The following is a 17,551-nucleotide window of genomic DNA, read 5'->3' as shown; positions in this document are numbered from 1 at the left end:
TGAGTGTCACAGTCTCCATGTTGCCCCAAGTACCACTGCACTCAAATCCTTTGCCTGTTAGCATTTCTAGCCTACTGGCTCCATAAAAGCATCCCATAACTTCTGAGTTGTCATTCCCTCTGTTGGATATTCTTTCCAAGCAATCCAGTGCTTGCAGTCCCAGTCCCAGTCCCAGTCCTTCTCCAGGTAGGGATGATACAGACCCAGTTTCTCTGCTGTACATCAGTAAGGGAGAAGAGACAGGTTGGACCCAGAAGTGAAAAGCAAAGACCATGCTGGGCATGTCCTGCGGGGTGAGAATTGTAGGCTGACTTGTTTATGTGTTGGGTGGCTTTATGAGTTGGGTGAATATATCATCTATCTTCTCAGCTGATAAAAATTTTTTCCCTGGGCGCCTGGGTGGCTCAGTGGTTTAAAGCCTCTGTCTTTGGCTCAGGTCATGATCTCAGGGTCCTGGGATCGAGGCCCGCATCGGGCTCTCTGCTCAGTAGGGAGCCTGCTTCCCCCTCTCTCTCTATCTGCCTCTCTGTCTACTTGTGATTTCTGTCTGTCAAATAAATAAATAAAATCTTTAAAAAAAAAAATTTTTTTTCCCTGTCTCTAATCCAGATCATACAGTCTGTCTCTTCCTTCTACCTCACCTGAGACCAAAGGAAACACAACAAGGTTGCCTGTGTAAAATTAATTCCAACATGAACAAAGTACAGAATCTACAGGCTGCCCAAGGAAACCTGTCTTTTATTTTATTTTTATTTTTTTAATTGGACAGAGGGAGAGAGATCACAAATAGGCAGAGCAACAGGCAGAGAGAGAGGTGGAAGCAGGTGTGGGCACGATTCCAGGACCCTGAGATCATGACCTGAGCCAGAGGCAGAGGCTTAATCCACTGAGCCACCCAGAAACCTGTCTTTTAAACAAATAAAACCATTTCTTCTCTGCTTTTCTGCCAAGAAGGAGAGCCCCAACCTCTGTGTGTCCCCCAGGGGCCCAGAGCTAGCTTGAGGCCAAAGCAGTCTGTTCTAAGCTCTGACTTAGAAATTTCTTCCTCATGTTGAACATCTATCAGCCAGCCTGGACTTCTCATCCATCTGGTCTGACTCAGCTGTCTGAGCTCATCAGCCCCTTCTTCTACAAAATAGCCTTCAGGTGTTTAAAGGGGGGTCCTATCTCTTTCTCTGCTAGCCTCCCCCCTATTAAACGTCTCCAGTTCCTGACATGGTTTCTTCCAGAGCTTGGTTTGAGTTTTCTCACTTTCTGGGGGCAGTGGGAGTTCTCCAGGGAGGGGAGGTCTCTGTGTATGGCAGAGTGGGGGCTGACTGTCTAGGGCTTCTTGAACTGGCTGTGTGACAAATGAGTTCTCTTTAACAAGCTGTCATATTTCAGGACCAGGGATCCTCATTCACTTCAGTGTTCCCTGATCAGTACCAAGTATGGTGATCTCCCCGAGGAGGCTGCAGTGGGCGCCTACATCAAGATTCATACTGTGGAGGAAGGAGACACTGTGGTGAGTGTGCAGAGAGCCTCCCTCAGGAGAGAGTGTGTAATGTGGCAGGTTAAGAGTATTAAGGAATAACAGGAAAGGTTTGAAAACATCTCACTTGATATTTGGTGATATTAAGGAATATTATTGATTTTTAAAGATATGATAACAGTATCATGGTTATGATTTTTAAGAGTCCTTATACTTAAGAGATACATATCAAAAACAGATAAAATGATATGACATCTGGGACTTGCTTTTTTTTTTAAGATTTTATTTATTTATTTGACACAGAGAGAGAGATCACAAGTAGGCAGAGAGGCAGGCAGAGAGAGAGGGGGAAGCGGGCTCCCTGCTGAGCAGAGGAGCAAGGAACAGGGAACAAGGAACAAGGAACAAGGCAAGAATATACCCTCTCACCACTCTTTTTCAGCATTGTGCTAGAAGACCTAGCTAGTGCATTAAGGCAAGAAAAGGAAATAAAACATTTGGGAAGAAAAAATAAAGCTGTCTTTGTATGTGGATATTTTATTGTCTATGTAGACAACTCCAAAGAATCAAAAAATAAAAACAAAAAAAAACCCCTCTTGAAGTGAATAAATTATTATAGCAAGATCACAGGGTATAAGACAGTAAAGTGAGCATTGACATTTGAAATAAAACGCAAAAGCATTTACAATAGCACCAAAAATGAAATACTTAGGTATAAGTCTAACAAAGTATGTTCAGGATCCACATGCAGAAAACTATTAATAACGAAAGAACTCATGGGGTACTTGGGTGGCTCAGTCAGTTAAGCACCTGCCTTCTGCTCAGGTCATGGTCTCAGGGTCCTGGAATCAAGCACCGCACCAGGGTCCCTGCTCAGGAGGGAGCCCACTTCACCCTCTCCCTCTACCCCTCCCCCGTGCTTATGTGCCCCCTCTCTCTCAAATAAATAAAATAAAATCTTTAAAAAACTGTAATAAAAGAACTCAAAGAAGATTTAGATAAATGGAGAAATATTCTATGTTCATGGATTGGAAGAGTCTATGATTAACATGTCGGTTCTTCCCAACTTAATCTATAGATTCAACACAATCTCAGCCAAAACCCCATAAAGTTATTTTGTGGATATTGATAAAGTGATTCTAAAATTTACATGGAAAAGTGAACGTAAACCAACTGGTAAATCCAAACAATGCAATGTTCTTCATCAATAAGAATAAATGAACTTTCAAGCTAAGAAAAAACGTAAAGGAAACTTAAATGACTATTTTAAGTGAAAGAAGCCAATATGAAAAGATTAAGTATTGTGTATTCCAATTCTGTGACATTCTGGAAAAGGCATAACTATAAAGTTAGTCATCAGTGGTCACCAGAGGTTTGGAGTTCAGGAGGAGGAATCAATAGGTGAAGCACGAGGACTTTTAGGAGAGTAAAATTATTCCGTATGATACTATAAAGGAAGATACACATCCTTAAGCATTTGGTAAGACTCATAAAACTTTATAGCACAAAGAGTGAACCTTAATGTATGCAATTTGTTAAAAAAAAATAGGAGTCATTTAGGAGGCAAGAGATTGCAGGAGGGAATGCAGACTATGACGAGAGCATCTAATGATACTACAAATGTCTGAAATGATCTCGGTGAAGAGGGTGGAAGGAAATGGTGCTGATCTATGTAATGCTGGAGGCAGCTGGAGTCCCTGAGCCTGAAAGTTGAAGGCACTGCGCATGAGCACTGTACTCTAGCTGATGACCTCGTGACCCAGGGGCATATGCCTAACAGCTCTGATACTGCAGTGCACGTGTCCTGAAATGGATCAAGTCAGTAAATGAATGGCTGAGGATGGCAGCCAGGTTTCTCAGCACTGGAGTAGAGATTTGCAGATAAGCAAGGAGGAGGCTAGAATGAACCATGTGGGAACGGATTCCTTGAAGACCTCAGTATGAACTCTTGTTTAACTTAATATAAATACAGATGGTTATGCATGGAAATATTTAGAGATATGTGCCTCAACATATATTTTTTGCTCTGTCAACTGACAGGGCCTAAAAGAAATGACACTGTAGTAGCAATGAGCAAACCTAGCATCCAGATCTTAGTTTCTTTTTATTTGATTTATTCATTTGACACAGAGAGAGAGTGCACACACAAGCGGGGGAGAGGGAGAGGGAGAAACAGACTCCACTGAGCAGGGGGCAGGATGCAGGACTCCATCCCAGGAGCCTGGGATCATGACCTGAGCTGAAGGCAGACGCTTAACTGACCGAGCCATCCAGGCACCCCTGGAATTTGGTTTCTAATATCATTCTTTTATAAGAGGAACAAGGGCTCCTTGGAAAATGATTGATTCTAGGACTAGGGCAGGAAATAGACAAGATGAGCCTGGAGCATTTTGTAGTGTTGAACAGCAAGGAGGTATGGAGGGAAAAACCCTACATTGATGGAAGCAAGCATATCAAAGGGACACAGGTGCCAACTGAAAGAGCTCCCAGTGGCCAAAGCTAAAACAATCTGAACAATTTGAGCCACAGATAAAATAGTATTAGATTATACCTCAAAGTATATAGTAAACATCTCTGAGAATATACTGGTATAATGAATAAGTAATGAACAAATTAATAAATAAGGGAGAAGAAATGAATCTTCCATGCAGAAGAATTCCAAATAATTTATATAGATACTTGGCCCTAAAGGAGAGGATGTATAAACCCCACTCGTTAGGTGTGAGCTGCGCACAGTGACTTCCTTCTAAAGAGCACAGTAAGGAAAGGGGGCAGGGAGAGTAACTTTACAGTGGATGAACCTGAGAAACACCACTGTAGCCAGGTGATCAAGGCCAAAAGCCACAGTTAAATTGTGTTGATAGTATATCCCCTAATATGAGGAAATGGGGAATGATGTGAAGAGAATGACACTTTACCTCTGTGGTCCTCTTCCCAATAATCCACAACCCCAGTCTAATCAGGGGACCAAATCGCTGGGCATCATTCAAAATTCCTGACCAGTACTCCTCAGTAGCTATCAGGGTCATCATTAACAAGATCAGTCTGAGAAATTGCCCAGCCAAGTGAAGCCTAAGAGATAAGAGAATAAAGGAATATGTGTTCTGGATAGGATCATGAAACAGGAAAAGGACATTAGGTAAAGAAATCTACGGGGCACCTGGGTGGCTCAGTGGGTTAATCCTCTGCCTTTGGCTCAGGTCATGATCTCAGGGTCCTGGGATCGAGCCCCGAATCAGGCTTTCTGTTCAGCAGGGAGCCTGCTTCCCCCTCTCTCTCTGCCTGCCTCTCTGCCTATGTGATCTCTCTGTGTGTGTCAAATAAATAAATAAAATCTTGAAAAAAATTTAAAAAAGAAGACATCTAAGCAACCTTGACTTGAGTTAACAATGACAATGTATTGATATTGGTTCATTAATCATAACAAAGGTATCTTACTAATATAAAATAATAACAGCAGAAACTGTATAGGGGAACTCTGTACTAGCTTCTCAATTTTTCTAAGTATAAAATTGTTCTAAAAAACAAAGTCTATTATGGGGCACCTGGGTGGTTCAGTGGGCTAAAGCCTCTGCCTTTGGCTCAGGTCATGATCCCAGGGTCCTGGGAGCCCACAATGGGCTCTCTGCTCAGCAGGGAGCCTGCTTCCCTTCCTCTCTCTGCCTGCCTCTCTGCCTACCTGTGATCTCTGTCTGTCAAATAAATAAATAAAATCTTTTAAAAAAAAAGTATTTACAAAAACAAAGTCTATTAAAAAGATAATTATCCAGGGTGCCTGGTGGTTCAGTTGGTTAGATGTTCAACTCTTGATCTAAGCTCAGGTCTTAATCTCAGGGTGGTGAGTTCAAGCCCCACGTTGGGCTCCATGCTGGGTGTAGAGCCTACTTTAAAAAAAAATTATCTAGGGCGCCTGGGTGGCTCAGTGGGTTGGGCCGCTGCCTTCGGCTCAGGTCATGATCTCAGGATCCTGGGATCGAGTCCCACATCGGGCTCTCTGCTCAGCAGGGGGCCTGCTTCCCTTCCTCTCTATCTGCCTGCTTCTCTGCCTACCTGTGATCTCTGTCTGTCAAATAAATAAATAAAACCTTTTAAAAAAAATTATCTAGTAGTGAGTTAGCTGGGCAGGGAATGCATGGATGAAACAAATTGGGCCATGAGTTCATCACTGTGGGAGCTGGGCAGCAGGTGGGCCTCTGCCTGCCCCGGGGAGGGGCTGTCTTCTGAAGCCCCACATGTGGTCATCATTGTATGTGGCCAGTCCAGAGAGTGGCTCCCTTGCCATGCCCTCTGTTCCTAAGTGACAGTATCTCCAGGGTCCTCACATGCCTGTCACCCCTTGTTGCGGTGGGCTCTTCATGCTCCTGCCCCATGGGACTGGGAGTCTTCCCAGTGCAGTACTGGGTGGGAGCCCCAGCCCCCCAGCACAGCTGTCCCTGGAGGCTGCTGGAATTTTTCCAAACTCTTAGGAAGCTTTTCCTTTTTTCAGCAAAATTCTGCCTCCTGCAACTTTTAACTAGCTCTTCCCCTAAACTCCCCTGACCTCCATGGAACAAAACAGAAGAAATCAGCTTCCTAGCCACATGATGGCCCCTTAGATACTTAAGTAATGCCCAGTTTGTTTTTCATCCAGCATTTCTGGAGCCAGGCACAGTGCCAAAGCCCCGAGAATTATTTTCTCCTTTGGTCAAAACCTCCTACGTTCCTTTTGACAGCCCCGAGGTGGTATGGCTTCCAGCCCACTCACCGCTCATGTTTCCTCCAGGGTGGCTAGTGCTTCCGGGTGAGATGCTCAGCACTGATCGTGGGGCTCCTGACACCCTGAGCACAGCCTCACCCACTTCCAGGCAGAGCAGCTGGGAATGCCAGGCACCCGGAGCTGAATGAGGGCCCCAGAGGGCAGAAAGGCATCGCCCGGTTGGACAGATGGTGGCGGCCCTGGAGGCGGTGCAGTATGGAGAGGGAACAGCAAGGTCCCTCTCATCAGGGGTCTGCCGTGCTGGAATAGGGAACTTGGCCTTGATTCTCTAGGAAGGCCTAGAAGGCTTTGGGTGGGGGCTCTGAGCAAATACCCAGCTGCCTTGTTCATCACGCAGGGCCCAACCCAGAGAAGGCCCCCCAACCCCAAATACGTGTTAGCATGACTCTTGATGAAAATGCCTTGAATGTCTCTGTTCTCCCTGCTTTCAAGGCCCTGGCTTCATTTGTAGGAGAGTGAATGGTGACAGCTATGCTTGTATTCACTTAAGAGATCCCATTTGCCTAATATGGGCAGCAGGAGTGTGAAGCTGGGTCAGTCTTTGAAACAGCAGAGGTTGGGGCCTGGAGTAGAGCCTCTGTTTTGAGCCAGGAGGTTGTAGGGGAACCAGCTTCTCCAGGGAACGGGCAGACCAAGGTCTCAGATGGGGTAAGCCAGAGCCATGGGCAGGGAAGAAGGGATATGACAGATTGGGGTCAAGATCAGGGGGTCCTCATCTTCATTTTGCTTCTTCTTTTTTTTTTTTTTTTCCAATTCATTTTGCTTCTAATTAGACAGCTGTGTGGCCTCAAAAGAAAATGTGGAAATTCACCTGGGTGAGCTGCTAACTCGAATGTTCTGTGACCCCATCTGAGTATTCATTCAGCAGATAGCTCTTGAGCATCTACTGTGCTCCAACCCGGCCTAAGATGCCAGTGTTGGGCAAGGAAACTGACATCCTTCTTGTCCTCATGGGGCTTATGATCTAGTCTGGGGACAGACAATAGAAAGATGAATTAGCAAACATGTAGCAGTGCAAATTGCTGTTAGGAATGGAAGAGAAAGCTGGGCTGTGGGGCAGGGTTCTTAAATGGAGCAATCAAGGAAGCCGGCTCTGAGGCAGGCGAGAATTCTACCACTGAACCACCAATGCAGAAGCCGGCTCTGAGGAAGTGATGTTTTAAGTTGAGACCTGAGTGGTGAAAAGAACTAGCTGGGGGTGACCTGGGGGAAGAATGTTGCAGACTGAGGAGCTCAATGCCTGAGGCCAGAAGGTGCTTGGCATGTCAAGGGGACTGGGAGGGAGGGCAGCATGGGTGGAACAGAGTAAACAAGGCACAGCAGCATGAGGCCAGGCTGGAGAGTCAGGCAAGGGTGGGCTAGCTCAGACCTTGGGGCCACAATGAGGAGCTTTTGTTTGTCCTCTGTGCTGTCCGAAGGTATTTCAAGGGCATAGTCAGCAAAGGGCCGTGACTAGCTGGTGTGTGTGGGATGGGTTGCAGGTGGATGAGGGTACCTGCCGGCAGTGCTGCCCTCAGTGGGGCCCTGAACAGATTGCTGCTTTCCAATCCTGCCTCCACCTCTTTCTGTCCTTGGGCAAGTTCCTTAACCTCTTTGTGCCTCAGTTTCCTCAGAGTATAGTGGTTGAAAGCATGGACTCTGAAGACAGAACCCCTGGGCTCAAATCCTAGCTTTATTGCTTCCGTGCTGTGTGATGTTGGGCAGAGTTCTCAGCCTCAGCAGCATCCTCTGTAAAATGAGGATAATAGTAGGACCCACCTCATGGGGGTTTGGGATGGTGTCAAATAACTCAGTACCCACGGCAGGGCCAAGAGGGCCTGGGGTGAGCAAATGCCCAAATATTGCTGTTGTATCATTGTCATCATCATGGCCAGGGATCCAGAGGAGTGACTGAGCTGCAGAGAAGGGTCCAGTGACCCCCAAAGTCTGTGAGGGACCAAGAAGGTTACTGAGGTTCAATGGGGACACGCGAGCAAAAACCTGCAGAAAGGATGAGGGAGGGTGTGGTGGCTGCAGAAGGGGGATTTAGAAAAGGAGGACTCGCCATTGGAATTCTGTCACTGTCCTGAGGAAGAGAAAAATGGGTTTACTTGGCACAAGAGTTGAGATTGAACCTGGGGAAAACCTTGTGAAATGCTCTTCCCCTGAGGGACTTCCTGAGTGTGACTCTTGGAAAGCCTGTGTGGAGGTAGGACACGGACAGTGTGCTTTCCTTACAGGTTCTTCTAATTCCAGCAGCTGGAGGCCTTTGATGTCAAAAGTGTAGCATGAAGGAGCCCTGGACTTCTCCCCATCCCCTGCAGAATGACCCCCAGATGGATTCACCTTCTGCCTGGGTCCTCATTTTCCCCATCTTCCCATCTAGATAATCTGCTGGTAGAAGCTGACAGTCTCGGGTGCCTGGGTGGTTCAGTGGATTAAGCCTCTGCCTTCGGCTCAGGTCATGATCTCAGGGTCCTGGGATCAAGCTCTGCATTAAGCTCTCTGCTCAGCAGAAAGCCTGCTTCCCCCTCTCTCTCTTCTCTGCCTGCCTCTCTGTCTACTTGTGATCTCTCTCTCTGTGTGTGTCAAATAAATAAATAAATAAAATCTTAAAAAAAAAAGTGTACAGTCTCTGAGATGAAACCTTCTGGAACTTTCTGTTCCCCAGGGTCTTCACCAGATCCTCCTCCCAGAGAACCAGCTTGACATTCGGCCCTTGATCCTGGTGAGCCTGGGAGCTGAGGTGATACGGGTGACGAAAGAAAAATTCTGTGAACTGATGGACAGCAAGGTAACAGAGAAGTTGTCCAGGCTCAAGGTCAACTACCCCAGGTCAGTGCTGGAAATGTGCCTACATCCCACCAGACCAAATAAACAAATTTTCACCTATTGTTTTAGTAAAAGAAAGAAAAAAAGTGCTAATGCTGAAAAGGGAGAATGAAATCAGTAGTTGTTGGTACCCCTTAAATTATCTCAATCCTTTTGATAATAGATTTAGTATTATGTTGCAAGGGCTATGCCCTCTGAAGTAAAGGTCTACCTGTGAATTTATCTAATTATGGGAAAAGCTACATGTACTGAGATGTTCATAGCAGCCATATTCTTGATAGAAAAACCACTACCACCATCACCCAAACGTATCACACTAAGGAGATAGTTTAGAAATTGTGGTGCATTTCTTTGATAGAACATAATTGCTATATTTAAAAAATTGTAAGTTTAATGGTTCTGTAGGAGGAGGGTAAAATAGGTGATATAATGATTCATGAAAAGGACAGGATGCAAAACTGTATATATACTGGCTATGCCTTTGTAAAACACAAGAGAAAAACCTAGAAGGAAATAAGTAAAAGTGTTGACAAACTGTGATGTTGCCAAACTTGTGAGAGTCATTCTGTCTGGAAGGTAAAACTAAAAGATATTTCCTGGTTATCATTATATATTCCTCTCATATTTAATTGTTTTTGTAGTGTGTATGCATTGCTTTTATAATGAGGGAAGAAAAGATACTTTTTTTTAATCTAAATTTTACTTAGTTAACATACAGAGCAATATCAGTTTCTGGAGTAGAATTCAGTGATTCATCACAAGTGCCCTTAATACCCATCAACCATGTAACCCATCCCCCACCCACCTCCCTCTATCAATCCTCAATTCTCTACCTTAAGGTTTCTTATGGTTTCTTTCTCTCTCCTTCCCCCAGCTTCCCATATGTTTATCTGTTTTCTTTCCTAAATTCCGCATATGAGCAAGATCATGTGGTATTTGTCTTTCTCTCACTGACTTATCTCACTCAGCGTCATACTCTCTAGCTCCATCCATGTTGTTGCAAAAGGCAAGATTTCATTCTCTTTGCTGGCTGAGTAATATTCCATTATATATCTGTCACATCTTTATTCATTCATCAGTTGATGGACATCTGGGCTCTCTCCACAGTTTGGCAAAAAGAAATAGTTATGAAAAGTTGTTGGGGATACCTGGATGGCTCAGTTGGTTGAGTGTCGACTCTTGATTTCGGCTCAGGTCATGATCTCAGGATTGTGAGATCAAGCCCTGTGTTGGTTTCCATGCTGGGTGTGGAGCCTGCTCAAGATTGTCTCTCCTTCTCCCTCAGTCCCTCCCCAAATCCCTAAATAAAAAGTTTTTGTCAGGATAGTGGCATTCCAAGTGGGCTTTTCCCCTTTATTTTCCAAATGTTTGTTTGGTAATGATGATATTACTTTTTTTTTTAAAGATATTACTTTTATAATTTAAAAATATCTATCTTGAGAGATTTGATCAAAAGATTTATTTTTAGGGGTGCCTGGGTGGCTCAGTGGGTTAACGCCTCTGCCTTCGGCTCAGGTCATGATCCCAGGGTCCTGGGATCGAGCCCCGCATCGGGCTCTCTGCTCAGCAGGGAGCCTGCTTCCCCCTCTCTCTCTGTCTGCCTCTCTGCCTACTTGTGATCTCTGTCTGTCAAATAAATAAATAAAATCTTTAAAAAAAAAAAAGATTTATTTTTACTTTTCCCTAGTTTCCAAATCTTCCAACGTGAATATGTCTATAAGGTGAAAAAAAACTTCATTTTTTAATGTAAAAGTTAACTGGACCAGTGGTTGCAAAACTATTTTGATCTTGCACTGTTATTACTAAAAAGTGTTGGCATATATACCCCTTAGAATATATGTAAATAGGAATAACATGTGAATTTATTATTATTATGTACATATATTGCTGTAGTAATATATATGTTATGGACATACCAAAATTCTTTAGAAGAATAAGACAAAGAGGAATATAAATGACGTCCTATATTTTTTTTCACACACTCCAGTGGATCTTATTCACCTCCCTAGATGATATGATGCTGCTATCCCCACTGGGACCTCCAGCCTAGAACCCTGGGCCCCCTGCCTCCACCTCCTCCCCACTAGATCCTTTCAGCATTTCTGTGCTCTTGCTAAAACCTAGATCTGGCTATGTTAAACTCCTGCCTCAAACTTGGGTTGCTCGGTCGATTAAGTGTCTGCCTTCAGCTCAGGTCATAATCTCAGGGTCCTGCGGTGGAGCCCCAAGGGCCCCCGACCCTGGGCCCCTTGCTCAATGGGGAGTCTGCTTCTCCCTCTCCCTCTGCCCTTCCCGCTGCTTGTGCTCTCTCTCCCTCTCAAATCAATAAATAAAATCTTTTTTTAAAAAAGGGATTTTAGGAGCCTTAGATGATGGGTGTCCGTTAACGGCTGTTGAACTGAAATTAAGAAGAGGTTTCCGTGGCCTTGACGGTGACAGACACTTGAGCCCTGGCATCTGTGCCGCGCAGTCAGCGCTTCGCTGCAATGATCCGCAATGCTGACAGATAGAATTCTGACTTATTCATTCACTGTTAAACTCATGGTTCCTAGACTGCTAAAGTGACACAAAACAGATCCATTATCTGGCTCAAATCCTCCATGTATTAATTGAGGACTGCGAAGCCCAGGAAAGAGGGCATGACATCCTGAAGATCACAAGGTTGGTGGCAGTGACACCTGTCCTATGAATGCCAGGGTCTGGATAACCTGACGTCTCTCCCCCTGCAAAGCACATGGGGCTGAGTTCCCAGGAGAGAAGGGAAATCTCAGGGCCAAAATGGAGGAGAGCCTAAAAGCCAACACACAGAGTGTGATCTAGTGTGGGATTGCTGGGTGGGGGTGGGCCGGGCCAGGGATTAGGGCAATCCTGGGCTGAAGTTTTTACAGCCTGTGGGGACAGATGAAACTGAGTTCACGTGATGCAGAGATTGGAACGGAAACCCCTGCACCGAGCTGAGGCTCTTAGAAGAGTGATCCTGTTTTGTGAAAAAATTAACTAGAAATCAGTATGGCCATCCGCATAGGAGGTGACATGGAATCTTGTCTGTCTTAGCTTGGACTCTGAGTCACCACCCTAGAAGCCCCCCTAAGAATCTGTAATCACACACTTGCCCCCTCCTAGGTTTTGGTGAGTCTTGTAGCATCTTTAAACCTCAGTGTCCATGTTTGTGAAATGGGTAGTTTCAAGGATTAAATGGGTTAACAAGTAAGGTGCTGGGCACTTTAGTGCTAAGTCAGAGTTAGATATAGTCTCTCTCTCTCTTTTATGGAAGAAATAGGGAGTTAGAGGAATTTTCTTTTCTTTTTTTTTTTAGAGTGGCAGGCAGAGGCAGAGGGAGAAATAGGCTTCCTGCCAAGCAAGGAGCCCGATGTGAGACTCGATCCCAGGATGCTGGGATCATGACCTGAGCTGAAGGCAGCTGCCTAACCAACTGAGCCACCCAGGCGTCCCAGGAATTTTCTTTTTTAAAGATTTTATTTATTTATTTGACAGGGAGACATCACAAGCAGGCAGAGAGGGAGGAGGAAGCAGGCTCCCTTCGGAGCAGAGAGCCCAATGTGGGGCTTGAGCCCAGAACCCTGGGATCATGACCCAGGCTGAAGGCAGAGGCTTCAACCCCCTGAGTCACCCAGGCGCCCCGGGAGTTAGAGGAATTTTCTTAGTGGAGGCTATTCAGTAGTGTGCTGGTGAATGTTTAATAACCAGCTCTCTCGGAGGGGGGTGGGAGGGAAGCCTGATTTGAAGGGTATCCTGATTTCCGTGGTGTACACACTCCCACCATGGCCAGTTTCGACCTACCAACCTGATGTCACTGAACAGGGGGTCGAGGAGGGTTCACATAATTACCGCTGAGCCCAGAGGAGCTGACTTCAGCATGCCACTGGGACCAACGGGACTAACCAGGAGCCCGTTCTGACATCTGGGTTTTTAATTAAGTCGATCTCTCTGGATCAAAGTTGACCCTGCCCTGGTCAATATAATGTTGCCAGAAGAATGTTCTAATTTGTTAGTGACTTATTAGGCTTACTTCCTTAGGTGAGAGGGTAGGCAAGTCAGGGGAAATGGAACATGCCTTCCCTTGCTGTGGTCTCAGAAGGAAATAAGCCAATGAGTGCTGAGTCCACTCCCCCTCCCTCACTTTCCTCAATCCTCCCGTGCTCATGCTGGCGGGGAGGTGGGGGGAATTAAAGCCAGGGCACCAAGACCAGTCCAAAGCAGCAACCAATCTACTTTCTGCCTTCATAGATTTGCCTGTTCAAGATGTTTCATATAAATGGAATCACACAATGTGTGGTCTTTTGCAACTGGCTTCTTAGCATAGTGTTTTTAAGTTTTATCCATGTACTTCATTTCTTTTTTTTTTTTTTAAGATTTTATGTATTTAAGAGAGAAGGAGGAAGGAAGGGAGAAAGAGAAAATTAAGCAGATTCCATAGTGAGTGCAGAGCCCAACATGGAACTCTGTCTCACAACCCTGAGATCATGACCTGAGCTGAATCCAAGAGTCGACGATTAGCCAACTGAGCCACCCAGGCGCCCCAACTTCATTCCTATAATGTATATATCACACTTTATCCATTTGTCAGTGGATGGATGTTTGGGTTGTTTCCACTTTTTGGCTATGATGAATAATGCTGCTATGAACATTCTCGTGCAAGGCTTTGTGTGGACATAGGTTTCCATTTCTCTTGGGCATATACCTAGGAGTAAAATTGCTAGGTTGTAAATTAACCCTGTTTAACCTTTTGAGGAACTGCTGGACTCTTATCCAAAGTGAATGTACCAGTTTGCTTTCCCATCAGCAGTGAACCAAAACCCGTATTTTAATATCTCCACCTCATAACACATTTTTTAAAATATTTTACTTATTTATTTGTCAGAGAGAGAGAGAGAGAGAGCAAGAGAGCGAGCGCACAAGCAGGTGGAGTGGCAGGCAGAAAGAGAAGCAGGCTCCTGAATGAGCAAGGAGCCGGACGCAGGACTTGATCCCAGGACCCTGGGGTCATGACCTGAGCTGAAGGCAGACACTTAGCCGACTGAGCCACCCAGGCATCCCTCATATCACATTTTTATCTGTGTTTTTAATTACAGCCATCCTAGTGGGCATGTCATTGTGGCTTTGCTTTACATTTCCTTGATGGATAGATGGTTACCTATATAATTTAACTTCTTAGTAGCCACGTTATAAGAAGCAAAAAGAAATGAGTGAAATTGATTTTTAAAATATATTCTATTGAATTCAGTGTTTCTCAAATATTATCATTTCAACATGTAATCACTATAAACATTATTATTTTTTTAAAATTTATTTATTTGACAGAGATTACAAGTAGACAGAGAGGCAGGCAGAGGGAGAGAGGGAAGCAGGCTCCCCGCTGAGCAGAGAGCCCCATGTGGGAATTGATCCCAGGACCCTGAGACCATGACCCGAGCCGAAGGCAGAGGCTTAATCCACTGAGCCACCCAGGTGTCCCCACCATAAACATTACTAATGAGAGTCTCTCCATTTATTTTTGCTCTAATTCTTTGAAATCTAGTATTTATTTTAAACTCACAGCACATCTCTAATTCAGACTGGCCCCAACACAGGCACTCAGTGGCCACATGTGACTCATGGCCACTAAACGGAACAGTGCAGTTCTAGGGGAAGAAAGTGGGGAAAGGGAGAGGAGGCAGAAGAGTCTGGAAAGAGGACCCTAGGTGAGACAGAACACACTGTGTTTAGGAATTGGAAGAGTGACCAGGAGTCATGGCTGGTGGGGCAGGGGGACAGGTGGAGCCAGTGTGGGGAACTCAGCATCTGTGCCTCACCTTTAGTGATGAAGATTTGTGCCGGAAGTTCCTTCAGGAGAACAGCTGGAATATCTTTCGGAAGGACCTACTGCGGCTGCTGGTGAAGCCTCGCCAGCGTCCGCCGTTCATCCCAGTCCGGCCTAAGAAGAAAGGGAGCTGCAGCCCCAAGTCTCTAATTCTGGATTTGTGTAGCCTCAACAAGGAGACTAAACCTTGTCATTCCATTTTTATGGCATCCCGGAAATACCTGCCCCCATTGAGGATCGTCCAAGCCATCACAACACCCCGATATAAAATCCAAGAACTCCTGCCTCAGTATAAGAATGCAGGAGTCCTTGTTTAGACCCAATAAAAGATGTTGGGTTGGTCATCCTGTTTCCTGAGTGACCACCATGGGAGTTGTGGGGCTTGGAGTCGGGCTGCCTGGGGGTCGTGGGTCTAGAGAGATGTTTGGGGGCGGCAGCTGGGGCACTCTCTCCCTTGATACTTGCTGGGCTTGAGTGAGTGGATGGTCAGGAGGCTGGGGGTGGTCTCAGGGTAGGAGGGTCTTAGCTGGTGAGACGGATGGGAGGTACAGAGGGGCTCAGATCAAAGTGAGCAAGACTGGGGTTACAAACTCAACTGCCTTCTGGAGGCCACGCAGATCATCCGAAGGGTTGCATCAGGACTGGGCAGGCAGCAGGCGGTGGTGGGGACTGGACGCACACTGGGACTGGGAGCAGTTGCCTCACATCCTGGTTCGATGCCATGCCAGGAAATAATGCGGGCCCGGTACGGCCAGTCTTCAGATTTTTCAAGAGAACCAAGAAACCCAATATTTTAGATGATTCCTACTGGTTTTCAAACGTGAGCAACTAATTCAAATTACTTTTTAAATACTGTGTTAGGCAAACAGAACATAGATGTGGGCTGTGTTGGGTGTCCAGACTGCCGGTTTGCCAGTGTTCATCAAGCGCATCTGACTGCGCGTTGCCAGAGACTAAAGGAGGCCTGATGGGGGGTAGGGAAAGGTGGTATAAGGAGCCAGAGAGACAGACGGGCAGAGCGATTGGAGCAGGCATTCTGGGTACCAAACAGGGAGCCAGCTGCCCGAGAGAGAAGAGGCAGGCCAGAGATGAGGAGGAGGTAGGTTGGACTTATTAGGGCTCCTTGGCCCTTCTGGGAGCTCCTGAATATGTGGCTGGTCAGTGACCTGACCAGACTCTCTTTGTCGGTAGCACTGGGCCAAATCACCTCTCTCTCTTGTAAAGTTCCACAGTTTAGCTTTGAGAGCACTGGGGAGCCTGGGAGAGGCCACAGCAGTACATGAGCCTGGCCCGGCTCATGAGCTGTTAGGAAAGCCTTCCTCCACCCGTAGCTCCCCAACCCACACATTCGTCTACCCTACCTGGCAAGGAGTGAGTTACAAGAACACCTGAGTGCTGAGCTGGGCCTCCGGAGCTCTGGAGGGCCTGGCTCTGTTTCTAGGTCACTGGATCCCCTTGACTCCTGTACCTGCTCCTGTTTCCCCAGCGGCAAAGTAAGCAACCTGGACAAGATCAATCGTCTTTGTGAGAGGTGAGTATACTTTGAAAAGCACATTCAACATTATAGTTCTGTTTATTGAATTAATTTTTTTTTAAAGATTTACTTATTTTTGAGAGAGAGCATGAGCCTGAGCAGGGGGAGGGGCAGAGGGAGAAGGAGAAGCAGACTCCCCGCTGAGCAAGGAGCTGGACTCAGGCCTCTATCCCAGGATTCTGAGATAGTGACCTGAGCTGAAGCCAAGAATCAGCCACTTGACCGACTTCGCCACCCCAGTGCCCCTGTTTGTTGAATTTAAAAGAAAACCTTTCATGTTGCACAGCAAAAAAGGAGAGGTATGGAATTTTTCTACCAGAAGATGTTGTGAACATAAAGGAGTAGAGAAGTGGAAGTCTTAATCATCTCTGACTTCTCTGATAGTTCCAGATGGCCAAGGAGTCTAGGATGTCTGCGGCAGATATGAAAGGGCTGTCTGTGACCTACAGGAATGATGTCACACTGTTTAGGGACTAGGTAAATTGGGGTGTCTGATCATATTCAGGGATCTTTCTGGATTTAGGGCTGTGGCTCCAAGATGATGGTATGGACAATCTTGTTCATTCATTTGAAATTTACTTACTTTTGTTTATGCTTGCTTCATAGCAGATCCGAAGGAGGATAAGTGGCAGTTTCTGTTCCTCTTATTCTCTAGACCAGGTGTCAGCAAACTCTATGTAAAGCGCCAAATAATAAATAGTTCAGGTTTTTCAGGCCATACCATTTCTGTTTTAACTATTCAACTCTGTTGGGTGAAAGCAGCTTTACTGTTCCAATAAAGATTTACAGAAAGAGGTGGTCAGCCAGATTTGGCCTTTGGGCCCTCTTTGCTGACTCCTACTCTAGGCGGTGAGGAGCCCTTGAAAATTCTTGAGCAGACGTGACATGACCAGAGAAGGGGTGAGAAGCTTTTTATCGAGTGCTTATTTTGTGACCACCATCTTGCCAATCATTTGACTATAGAGGCTGATGACCTTTGGGTTAAGATCCCAGCTCTGCCTCATAATGGCTGTTGAGGATTAAAAGAGATGGTTACATGAACTGGAAAAAAGGTTTTTTTTTTTAAAAAAAGCACTACATGTATAGCAAGATGTAGGATTTTATTCACCCTGACCCCTGGGTCCTGCATCCTGGAAAGTGAGAGAAGAAACTTCCAGA

The 17,551-nt window shown here is 45.7% G+C and overlaps 1 protein-coding gene across 1 annotated transcript in view; it reads left to right on the top strand.

Moving 5' to 3' along the window:
* CNBD2 (cyclic nucleotide binding domain containing 2) overlaps positions 1 to 15,176 on the top strand; it is a 56,985-nt gene extending 41,809 nt beyond the window's left edge. Inside the window, exons 11-13 of the mRNA XM_044263119.1 lie at positions 1,384 to 1,504; positions 8,878 to 9,041; positions 14,858 to 15,176. Of these exons, the coding sequence (XP_044119054.1) occupies positions 1,384 to 1,504; positions 8,878 to 9,041; positions 14,858 to 15,176 (604 nt within the window). The remainder of the gene's footprint in view (positions 1 to 1,383; positions 1,505 to 8,877; positions 9,042 to 14,857) is intronic.
* The last annotated feature ends 2,375 nt before the right edge of the window (positions 15,177 to 17,551 follow it).

The sequence above is a fragment of the Neovison vison genome, chromosome 8 (genome assembly GCF_020171115.1).
Source record: "Neovison vison isolate M4711 chromosome 8, ASM_NN_V1, whole genome shotgun sequence".
Classification (NCBI taxonomy): Eukaryota; Metazoa; Chordata; class Mammalia; order Carnivora; family Mustelidae; genus Neogale; species Neogale vison.
The sequence above is the reverse complement of the archived record's forward strand: the minus strand, read 5'-3'. Positions and strand labels throughout refer to the sequence as shown.